The 12557-nt window shown below is 39.7% G+C and overlaps 1 protein-coding gene and 1 non-coding gene across 2 annotated transcripts in view; both read right to left on the reverse strand.

The window, feature by feature from the left end:
* Positions 1-12557, reverse strand: part of GOLIM4 (golgi integral membrane protein 4) — a 66702-nt gene that overhangs the window by 17504 nt on the left and 36641 nt on the right. Inside the window, exons 4-8 of the mRNA XM_090273564.1 lie at positions 11799-11852; positions 10354-10504; positions 5756-5838; positions 5149-5232; positions 1824-1982 (exon numbers count right to left, since the gene is read on the reverse strand). Coding sequence (XP_090129690.1) covers positions 1824-1982; positions 5149-5232; positions 5756-5838; positions 10354-10504; positions 11799-11852 — 531 coding nt within the window. The remainder of the gene's footprint in view (positions 1-1823; positions 1983-5148; positions 5233-5755; positions 5839-10353; positions 10505-11798; positions 11853-12557) is intronic.
* On the reverse strand, positions 8365-8497 carry LOC150020840 (small nucleolar RNA SNORA31). Its single transcript, XR_016513659.1, has one exon. It is a non-coding gene; the product is annotated as a small nucleolar RNA SNORA31 (small nucleolar RNA).

Raw genomic sequence — 12557 nt, forward strand, 5'->3', positions numbered from 1 at the left:
ACAAAAATACCATAAAGTGATGAGAAATGCACATACTTCTCTTGAATGTAAATTTTGTCTTAAATAATGATTTGAAAAGGATGAGATGAAACAGAGGATGAGTTGGGTTTATTTTTAATTAGCTAATAAAAAAATAGAGTGTCTTTACTAATGAACACCTATGTTAGCTAAAAATAGAGCTCATTAACCAGGAACAACATAGCCCTTTTTCATGTATTAAAGTAGCGGTTCTTTTTTGTAAACCAGAGAAAGGCTTTTGTATTTTGTACTGTTAATACAGAAACTCTAAACAACAACAACAATAAAAACTATGTGTCTAAAGAGTACCCCACTTCTAAAATTAATTGATTTAAATCCATTTTCCCTGTAAGTTTTAGTAATTTTTATATGCTCTTCATTACTTAAAAAAGAGGAGAAAAACAGAGATTATATAATATCAATAGGAGCATTTAATCTCCTTTCCCCACCTCCTTCTTTATAAGAAAAGATACTCCTTTGGTCAGATTGCTCTCCCATAATTGAAACAAATGTGAAGGCCTCTTCTTATATCTGCAGGCATAAAACTGAGAAGATGAATGGTATAAATAAATATGTAAGCCTGGAGGAAAAGCCCTTTCTTGGACACCTGAGGAAAACTTTTCGGAGATGTACATTTGACCAACAGTCTCACACGCCTGGCAAGTGTGACATAACACTGTCCTGGGTTGACATGAAACATGTCTCTAAAGAACACTGAGCGCTCTCAGCTGTCTGCCACGTATCTCCACGCTATCCCCGTGAGAAGGTAAGAGCAGAACACAGCCATCTCCACCTGGCAGGTGGGAAAATGGAAACTGAGCTGTTAAAAGATGAGCCTGGTAGACTGTTAGTTGACCAGGGTAGAGAATAAAACCGATTCCCAGGCCAGGGGTCAGGCTGTGTTTTCATAAATGACTAGTAATCCGAGACCCAGATGAAGAACAAGGATCCACGAGGACGCAGCCCTGTCTGTGGAGAAACGCTCTGCGAGGGCCGGAGGCTCACATGAGGTCCACTCACATCAGTTAGTCACTCCTGTAAGACGGGGACTTGGGGCAAGTCTGCTCAAACAGTCCCTGTTAACAACTCTGCCAGGGGGAGAGCATCACTGCACTTGCTGTTTTTAGCACACCTGTGATTGCGAAATCAGCCTCTAAGAGTTAATGATTAGGGCGACACTAGTTCTGATGTCCTGTTCATAAGATGCTCTTAAGCAAGGCTTCGTTTTCATGAAGAATGCGAGTATAAGGAAGTCGATCGTGAAAGCAGCACACATACCCTTGGTAGTTTCTTAAAGGCCTTTTAATACCAATTTTGGGATGTTCTGTGTGGACCTAGCACTGCACCAAGTTCACCTATCTCATCAACTTTAATATCTGAGTCGGCTGATTATCACATTTTATACTCATGATCATTTAGCTTCTTACTGTACCAAAAAAAAAAAAAAAAAGAAAAAGAAAAAAAAAACCCTTAAGAAAATCTCAGGACAAGACAACTCCTTTCAAATAAGTAAGCCCACGTGAGTAAAGACAAAGCCACTGTGCCTTTCCCAGAAAATACTGCAGCTCTTCTCAAAGTGTGCTGCCCAGGCCAGCTGAATCGGAAATGCAAATCCTCAGGCCACACCCCATATTAGCTGAATCTGAAACCCTGGGCTGGGGCCCAGCAATCAGTGGTTTGACAGCCCTGCGGGGGACTCTGATATTCACTAAAATTTGAGAACCGCTCTTCTGCAGGAAAAGTTCACCTGATGAAAGTGTGACAGGGCAAGTGCCCTGCCCGTAGGTTGGTCACCAGCCTCCTACCTGCTGCGGCTCTCCCGCTGGGTTCTCCCTTACTGGGCTGTCGCCTTGTGGTGCATGTGCCACCTGAGTAACACTCGGCCGCTCTGCTGGTTCTGCTTTTCGAAAGCTTGGAATCCTGTTCAGGGTATCCTTCAGCTGTTTATATTCTGCAACTTGAGTCTGCACAGAAATTGCACAATTTGAAGAGGGAAAAAGATATCACTCATGGACGGGTGCTAGGGTTCACTGGAAGGCTGGACAAAAATATTATCCCTAAATACAAGTTAGAAAAAATATGAAGATTGTTTCCATGCATTTGCTAGTCTTGCTTGGACATGCTTAACCTTTTTTAAGCACATGCAAATTAGAATTAGAGTTACAGGAAACAGAGAAAAAATATCTAAGAAAGATGTTAGTTTCCCATGCTCCATTAAATGAAGTCAGAATTTTTATAAATAACTTTCTAGTATAAATACCATTAAAAGATACCTATGCAATCAGTTTTATAGCCTCTAAAAGTCTATTAAAAATCCACATAATTAAAAATACAGGTGTAGATATCTTTTACCAATATGTTCCAAGTAACATTTTTCAGTGGGGAAGAATCATACGTTTAAGGTAAGTAACTGAATATACATATACAAAACCTCACAGGCCACCCTCTTTTCTTGTCAACTTGTGCTCTTACTCCCCAAATGCCTCCAAGGATTGTGCTCTGTGGTTTTGAGAAGAAGTAGCATAGACAAGAAGTGACGCTGGGTTTATATTTCTCAATTCTGAATGTATTTTTCTCCTAAAGTGATATAGTCACTAATATAGCTAGTAAAACGAATATATCTGTGTGGTATATGTGGTGCTGGTGGTGTGTGTGTAATACTTCTAATACAAGGAGCTTGAAAGGCAGGAAAAAAATCATACCTTATCTAAGAAAATGGACACTGTTTATACTTAGCTCATCACACACATCAACACTGTTACCCTAAAACAAAAAATGCTGTGTGTGCAGACACATGCTTACAGAAACACAAGGAATACAGAAACCTTTTTCTGAACAAGCTTCCCAGACGGGCCACCTCGCTCTGGGGTGCACAGCAGAAGGGTGCCGGAGACAGGATCCAGCCACTGCTCACGCTGCCCAAGCCGCCTGCACAGTGCTTTCCAGCCCAAGGAAGAGGCGCCTTTTTGCCTTTTTCTAATTCACACAAAGTTAACAAGTCTGCTTGCTGAATCTGTCTCACGGGAGTGCTTCTTTATAATTCGTATAAAGGTGCACCATAGGGCTAATGGTGGCCCTTAGCCCAGAAATCTAGCAGAACGTTTGTCAAGTAACCTTGGACATCAAGGAAAAAAAATAAATAACTGGCATCCACATAGTGATACTTTTAATATTTTAGGATAAATATGGAGGAACACTCAAATCTTAATACTAGCCTTTCTTATTTCCCCTCCTCCTAAATATATAATCTTTGAAGATGTTAATGCTGTGGTCCTTAAATATTAGTGTGCATTAGGAATCTTTGAAGAATCAGGTTAAAAGTGTAGGCCCCTCGGCCCACACTCTAGTAGTGATGATTCACCAGGTCTTGGGCAAGTCCCAGGTAATGTGTCGGAGGGAAGCCTGTAAAAACAGCAGCTTCAGAGCTAAATGTGACTCAGATGTCGGAGGCCCCAACCTTCAGGCTCGCTTCTGATCTTAGGCCAGCTACTTTATTTGCCTTTGACCTCACTGTCATTTAGTTATAAAAGAGCACAATAGTATGAAACTCAGCAGGTTGTAAATATTAAATAAAATTCTGTATGAAAAGTTCTCATGATAATCCCCGATAATTAAAGACTCAACTTCTATTCTGTTCTTGCTTCCTCCTCCCTCAGCTATATTTAAGCATGAACTCATTTCATAAGATGATTTACATAAGAACTGTAGCTGTCTAAACAGCATTTGTTTTCTAAGGAGATCGAGAGAAAATTTTAATATAGGGACTGGAGGTGATGATCTAATTAAGTATTATGCCTAGTTCTGACATAACTATTTTTTTTTAAAGGCAGGACAGACTTGGAGCTTTCTCCCCAGGGAGCCAAGGTGATATTTTAAAGAAATAGAAAAATATACACAGGTTAAGTTCAAAATTTTTTTTTCTATGACAAAACCCTGTAAGTAATACTTCCAGTGTGCTTACTACAGAATTTGGTTGTGGTCATTAAATAAACTATTTTACTTATATTTATCTGGATTGTTGCTTAATCTAATATTTATGGCTGTTATAGCATATAGATTAGTCAAATTGGTTTGTCACAGTTTTCAGTATAAAAATACAGCCTCACATTAAGTAATATATTACTTAGCAAAAAACATTATAAAGGTTTTGACTGACATAATCCCTGTGAGGTCAGTTGAATTTAGACACATGTAAAACCACTGTGCAGCTATAGTTTTGCAGGGAGATAACCAATCAATGACTACCATGAAAGGGGTCCCACAAATGCAGATGCTATAGCCTCAGAGAAAGGTCAGGGCCCACAATATTATACTTCTCAAAATTGTTTAAAGAGAAAAAAATAATACATGGTCTCCTGATAAATACAGGTGGCTGGTTTTCCTTTGCCCCTTCCTCTTGATCCTTCCAGGAGAAGAAAAGTTAAGGCCCAATGATCGAGAAGCCACAGTGACCGGGCAGCCAGTCCCAGCCCTTGCTTTTGCTAGAACCTGTGAAACACTCAGCGTGGCATTGCTTTGATATGCACTCCAACCTTAGTCCTTGTTCATTTGTTCATTCAGTAAATATCTGCTGAGGGCTTGCCTTGTGAAAGACTGTTTAAGGCTTGAACAAATGGAAATTATGACTCTTGTTTTTCCTTTTCTATTGACATGAGGCCTCTTCTTTTTTTTCTGGAATTTGACCAACAATACATAAGCCTTGTCCCCCAAGAAGGATGTGTAGGCTGGAATGCTGGCAGCAAGAAAGAGAGGAAAGAAAAGCCTGACAATAATTTATTTAGGTTGCTCATGTCATAAAACCCTATCACTCCTAGAGCAAGTGTCAACACAGGTCAGTGGCAAGAGATCATATGATTTAAACAAGTATCAGAACGCTGCATGGAAGGGCTGACGCAGGATAGAAACAGTCCTATGCACTACACAACCAGCGCAAAGAAAAAAACCAATCAAAGTTTTATTTAATATTCTCTCGATTGAATTTTGAAAGCATGCGTGATCTTCGGGATCAGAATAGCTCTGTGCTAAAGGAACTCGCTGAAGACTGGCTTTTCAGAGACTGCATGCACAAGGGAATTCAGAAATGTTAAGCAGACTGGACAAAGAACCGATAGAGGCTGCTACCCTTCTAACCTGTGCAGCAGCTAGTGCACTCTTGTGGTCTTCCAGGGTCACTACAAGATGTTCATGCTCGGAGAGTAAATTCTTATGCTGTTGCTACACAAAAAAGAATTTTACATATTGAGTTTTAACATTCGGAGACAAACTCTTTTTTGGCTGACAGTGGTATTGCTAACTTGCTTATTTATTTCTTTGTTTGTTGTCGCAGCATTTATCAAGTTTAAAAATCGTTTAGAGAGACAACTATGATTAATGCAGTGTTCCAAAATCTATAAGATGTGCTACCCAGATAGCACAGTCATTTACAATAAAATCAAAACCAAAGGAACAAATATTTCAGTATTAGGAAATCTTTGTAAATAAGAAGCACATTAAAAATGCAGTCATCAAGCCAAAGAATCATTTCAGTACTAATGAAAATGTTTGGATTTTCAGAGACCATCTTCTTTTAGCTTATGATGCAGAAGTGGTGAAAGTACTGGGCACACTCCAGTTTGTGCAAAGCCCAAGTTAACAGTGTGGATTTACAGAGCAGGTCAATTAGGGAATGACTTTTAAAATTATTACACAAAGTAAACCAGGCAAACACAGAGCTGTCGAACATATGGTTTTATTTTACCTTGACATCCTGAAGCTGTGTGTGTATGTCCTGGTGGGCTTTTCTTAGCTGTCTATTCTCTTCTCTCAAATTGTACACAGTTTCTATTTTAGAAAAAGAAAAATCGCACATAAAACCTTAGAAGCTTTAGGCTTTTCATTCTAATGTTTTCATATCTAAAGCTTCACATAGCTTGTTTTAGGATTTGTTTTGAACTTTGACCATATAATATTCCAAATTAGCAAAAACTATACCATTTGGCCATGAATTCAGATGGACATCCCAATACAATACAGTATAAGCTGGTTCAGTAGTTTAACTATATTTAAACAGGTTATACAGCGCAGAAGAAGTTAAGAATTTTCAATCTGTTAATAAGCGAGCCCTTAGTGATAAAGTGTGATGGGCAGGGGTGGTCTAAGATGCGTCTCTGCAAATTAAGAACAAAGTTATCAAAAAACCACAAGCTCTATTTCTCAGAGCATAAATAATTTCCACCACCCCAAAAGGTATTTCAATTACAAAGGCAACTCAAGAAATAAGAAACACCTGCTGAAAAATTCCAACTATATTTTTGTTCTTCTACCATTGAGTTCTTGATTGATCCAAATTCTCTGCTCTAGGGAAGTTCTTAGCAGGGTGTCAAGGTGAGACTAGCAAACATAGTGAAGTCCTAAAACCTCCCCGATCTTATGCCGTACTACTCAGGGTACAGCCTCAGTAACTTAAAAGATTCTTCTAGACCCACAGCTCTTTTCTTGGTAATTCTCTCACATTCCCTGCATCTAGACATTAGATGTTAAAAACTGGCAGCCACAAACATTTTTTTTTTTTTGGCCCCACAATGTTTACTTCTATAAGTATCTTCCACATCCGAATAGCCGTCACCATTTACAAAATCAAGAATCCGGGTCTAATAAAATCTGGTAACACTAGGCCAATTCTCATGCACAACGCTCAGTGACAGTCGGCGGTGGAAGGGCGACCATATAATTCATTTTCCAAGAGATACTTTTGAGAGTGAAAGAAGGTGCTGTCAATTATTATAGTGGAAGAGCAGATGTAAACCTAGACTGTGCTGGGCAAACTGTCCCTAAGCGGCAGCCATCCCCTTGCAGACAAAACCCTGACTCTCTAGCGTGTTCCTCAGCACCGAAGAAAAGTGCCAGGCACCACCGTTCAACATCTTTTCTGTCCACTTTTATTCCTTTGGAGTCCCAGCCTGACTCCTGGGCATTGGCACTGTGTCGGGTTTGGGGGAGGGATCAACAGCAAGGTGGGGAAGGTGGCCAGTGATTGCTTTGTCCACCTACATGTAATCATGGATTTGCTCAAAGGTCAGAGCAGCACCCCTGGCAACGCAAGAAGACCATAAATGTGTCACTGGCTGGGTGGGGCCTCCGTGTACACACACATGAGCACACACTTGAAATACCCAAACTTGGCCAGCTTTCAAAGTAATTACAGGTTATAAACTTAATGGCAGTGGCTCCCATGGCTTTGCTGTATTCATTTAAGTTATTCAACTTCAGGAGACCTCAACTTTGTCATTTGTTATATTAGGCTGTTATAAGAATTCAGTAAGATAATTGCATGAAGAGTTTCACCTGGCCCTGGCATGCGGTAAACACTTGCTGAGTGTCAGCTATGATGATGATGATAATGAAAAGAATAATTACCTAAGTGTATATGCTATCAGCCCATTTCTCTAGGAATTCTCAATTCTCCCCTCATATCACACTGAACTACCATATTCTACTTGAACTATACGCTTGAGTTCGCCACTACTGACCTGTATCTGTCACAATAGGCTTTAACTTATATCTTTAGCTTTCTCAAGGATCATAATCAAAAAGACTGCCGATGTGAAAATTACTAACAAAAGTGTCATCAAGGCATTGTCATGCTCTGTTGGTTAAGATCTCTTTGAGAAGTTTTTTCCAAAAATTAATTGGCAACAAAAAATAGTGTTTTCTCTCGCTCTTCCTCTTCCTCTCCCTTTGTCTCTGCCTCTCCCTACCCCCAAGGTATTGGTATATACCTCTTTCTGATAACAAGAGTCTCTAGAACTTACTGTATTTCCCCCTCTGTCCTGGGTGCCGGGGAGTTCTGACCAGGTCACAGGCTTGAATTATCTTAGTCTGCAGAACTAACATACATGTCCTCCTCTTTTCCATGGTTCTTATTTCTTACTTCTGTATATAATGTTAAAATTGTACTTCACATGGGTTTTGTTTCAAAGAAAGAGTTAAATATAGGGTAGATGTAAGAAAACCTGCACTTTAGGGATATGGCTAAGATGAAATGAACTAATTATGTAAAGTATGCCACACACCAAGTCAGGCACCTGTGAAATTTTATTTTTCATTCTTAAAGAATCTACTTATTTATTATTAGTATAATGTAATATGTTTACTCAGCTTAGCTCAGGTTTGCAAATGCTGAATGGTGTATCCAATATGCCAGAAGACCCTTCCCTCACCACTGAAAGGCATATCTTTCCAGGGCATGACAAGTGCTTTCTGACAACGGAGTTCTCTGGTTCTCTGGTCCTTTTTACTGCCCTCAGGAGGACTGCTGGTGTTCAGTCTTCCTTCCTTCCTCTGTTTTGTTATTATTATTATTTTTTTTTTTGTATTCCCCTATTCAATCTTGGCTGCCACAATCAGACAGTCAGAAAGCGCGAGGACCCTTTTCTCTTGCATCTGCACTGGAACCTTAGCAGCAGACAGTGACTGCTCCAGGTCTGTCAAATAGATGCGTCGCTGTTTCATATCTGGATGGCCCTTCACCACCTGCTGTATCTTCAACAAGCCAAAGCTTCTACATGTCTACATCTCATGGGTATTATCTGCTGGCATCCAGCCCAAGTCTATCGAGAGTACCTTAACCTTTTTAAATCGCCTCAGTGGCTACATCCTCCCATGATATGCCTTTTTGTTGTAACGTATTATTTTGAAAGACTTATAGACAGAATGTTGCATAAAAAACAGAGAGAAGTCCAAGGTATCCATCACCCGGTTTCTCTCTATAACATTTTACATAAATGTAGTGCACTACATCAAAACCAGATTGTTTGTCACAGTACAATTAACTAGACTACAGACCTCATTCAGATTTCAAGACTGTGTTTGGAGGCACCATGTATCTTTTAAAACCATTTTTCACACTTTAAACTTACTGTAACCGTGGATAATTGTAACAGTGGGAAAATGTAACCCACCCCACAACCATTCTTTTGACATTGTTTCTGAAAGTGGTAACTCTAATATGGTAGCTTATAGAGAGACAGCACGCTTGTGTAAAAATCCTAGGAACTAACTTCAAAAGATACAGACTCACACCTTCAGGCATCCTAGCTCTGAGGCATTTGCTGACCTTTCAACTGTGGATCCAGATGACGTGAAGTTGAGATGACGTGAACCCAGGAAGACTAAACCGGGATGATGCTCACTGGACCATCACTTGCCTTATCGGAACAAACTGCGCTCGTCTGCAGGTAGAGAACTTTGCAACCCCCTCCCTCGATCTCTGTTCTGTTCCCCTCTCCCTCCTTATAAAAAACCTCTGCCTCCACTGAGATGGGGAGATGGGCTTTGTGACAGGAGTCCCCCATTTTCCAGGAGATGGGCTTTGAGATGTGAGTTCCCCAACTTCTTGATGGCCGGCATCTGCAAATAAACCACTTTCCTTATATCAGCACCTGCCTCTTGGGTATTGGCTTTCATAGTGGCAGACAGGTGGACTGCACTTGGTTACATTATTTAAACAGTGTATTTAAATTCAATATTATTTAATATTTACTTGTATTAATAACTAAATAGGTAATTGTATTCCAAAACTCAGATGTACCTTGAAGAATAATACATTTTGTTCCATATTACTATGAAAATACCTGATGCTGATATTGATGGCAATTAATATATATTGAAAGTTTACCAGTAGCTGTTCTAGGTGCTTTACATAAATTATTTAATCCTCATTCCAGCCCTATGAGGTTAATACTGTATATGAGCATCCAGTTTTATAGGTGAGGACTATGAAGCTGGTGGCGATTACACAAACTGTCTGTGGCTATATATGAGAGGGGAGCAAAAAAAAAAAAAACAGAACTCATTTATAAAAAATCATGGGTTTTTTGGGGGGGTTCCCCCTTGTAGTGAGTAATTGAAGAGAATGACTCACCAGGGCCATTAAGACTCTAGGAGCCTGAGCTATTGCAAGCTACTATTAGCCATCAATCATAAGTCTTTCCTCCCCTGGAAGAGTTTGAGAAAGGCTTCACCTGGGGAGCACTGACGGAGGCAGTTTGTGGGATGAGGTCAGAGACACCAAATGTCTCACAACACACACAAACACACACACATAACTGTCTTGCCCAACATGGCCAGTCAGCCTCATTGAAAAACACTAAATATTCTTCACTTCCCAAAACAAACCAAAGAGATAAGGATAAATGTAAAATATTCCAGAGAAATAAGTGGCTAAAAAAGGTCCAAGTAATAATCCAGATAAATCAACCACCATGCAAAAACAAGATAAAACAAGACTATTGTTCTATTGAACATCAGTATGAGCACTTATTTCCATATAGACTGGCTAGTTAGATTTCCAAATACCTTTCAGCTTAGAAAGTTCCTGTTCCTTCTCTTGCTGCAGCTGCAGGTACCTCTGTTTATGGTCGTTAAATGTCCTGCTGAAGTCTTCCCCTTGTTTGCGGTGTTCCTCTTCCAAGTCACTGTGCTGTTTCTTTAGCTCCTCGTGTTGACTCTGCAAAAATGAGACCTTGAGCGATAATGTACATTCTCTAAACTGTACCAGAGTCTATTTCTTGGTCACACAGCCTTTCCCTCGCAGGACAGTAAGGACGAATGAAGAGGTAGGTTGCATTTTTCTCAGGTTGCTTTTCATTTGTGTGGCCCACCTCTGTTTCCCTCACATTTCAAATAAAGAGTTCGGGAGCACGGCCAAAAATAATTGTCTTCTAAATTTTTAACATTAATAGTTTACAACCTCCACTTTGTAGAAGATAAAATATCTAAAGAAAACTACTTTGAGAAATTAAACAAGCAAAAAGTTAGAAGTTAGCATGGGAAATGGAAGAGGGAGGGACCTGGGTACTCTACACATCTCCGTTCACTCTTTTGTTTCCCTAAAATCACTTTTTATTTCCCTTCTTTCATTTCCAGCCTTCCTGGTAACACAATTTAAAGAAGGAAAGCAAAGACTCTTCCCTGTGGGGGAAGTAAGAAATTGATAGTTTATTGAATTATTCTCATTTATTTTACTTCTGATTATACTACTATGCCGTAATGACAATCTAGATAAATTCTACAGTCTCCAAATGCTTCCTGTGAAAGGAAAGTCTACCTTAATCCATGTATTGTTTTCTTGATAATAGAAAAGATTCTGGTTTCAATAACAAGTACTTGCCCTACTGACAGAGGAGAAACAACAATACCAAACAAACAGCCAGGGTGTCGGGGTGAAGGTCGGGGTCTGTTTGCCTGTGTGCAGTGTGGCACAGAACCCACCCACACATCCCCCAGTTCGACAGAAATAATGAATCAATTTCTCTTTCTCCCCCGACGACCCCCCTCTCTCTTTGTCTGTTTCTGACACAAGAATAAATTTTATCCCAGATCCAAGGAAGAGAATCTTTAATTATAAATTGTGTCCCTGTGATAGGTAAAAGGGCACTTTTTAAATATGAGTAGCATAAAGAAGGCATTTTAATAGCTTACCACCTCCATTCTTTATAAGAGAAAATATCTCAAGAAAACTACTGTGACAAATTAAACAAACAAAAAGCCTTAAAGAATAAAAAGAACACAAAAAAATCAGTTGACCAGAGTCTGCTTTATAAGAAATTGTGTAAAAAGCTAAATATGTTCTTTGTAATGGGGTAATAAATACGATAGGGCATTATACTGATACATCCTTTCAGCCAAATGACTTTACTACGCCACATTATAATAGAAATCAACTTTCTGTAACTGTCCTTAATCGCTTAAGTTAGTTAATCCTTTCATTCATTCATGAAGAACATCATTAAATTACTCACTTTCAACATCTGATGTTGCACATTCAATGCACTGTATCTACTATTGGAATCTTGCTGCAAATTGAAAAGAAAATAGTTAACAAAAAGATCTTTAAAATCTGGCTCTTTTGCTAAGCATAGCTTAAAACTTTTAATAGAAGAATTTCATTTATTTCACTTGCATAAGCTATAATGAATTCTACACTGGAACCAGGGTGTCTGAGGCTATCTCTTTATATAATGTCAGAAATAAAGTTTGACCATTCCATAAGTTTGCTAGATTTCAGTAATGAAAAAGAGGACATGAAATCATAAAATAGCAGCTTGACAGGGCCCTTGGAGATGTTACTTCCACACGCACATTCAGGAGAACTGAGGCCCCGATGTAGGAGTTTGTCCTGAGACCCGGCACGGCATATAGATAATAATACATTGTGCTGGGTGCTCCAAGGGAAAGTGGAGCTAACCCAACAAGCACCAGGTCTCATAAGCTTAGTTTGGCTTGCTGAAGGGGAGAGGAAAGGGGCTTTCCTGCCCTGAGCTTCAGTGGGTAAGAAATTCTGCATACATTACTTTACCTCAGTGATACCACATTTGACAGAGTGAAAATTAGGAGAAGGAACAGACCAAGGGCAAACACTTGCTTCAGCAGCACAGTGGGGACTGAACCTTGAGCCTGAGCTCCCTGTCTCAGCAATAGATCACTGGGCCCTAGGGCAGCATCTTCACATGGGACCTCACACATATCCAGTTCTGGGCAGCCTTGGCCAGTCAGCACAC

Source organism: Furipterus horrens, unplaced genomic scaffold, assembly GCF_987537825.1.
Source record: "Furipterus horrens unplaced genomic scaffold, mFurHor1.1.pri manual_scaffold_1, whole genome shotgun sequence".
In the NCBI taxonomy this organism is placed as follows: domain Eukaryota; kingdom Metazoa; phylum Chordata; class Mammalia; order Chiroptera; family Furipteridae; genus Furipterus; species Furipterus horrens.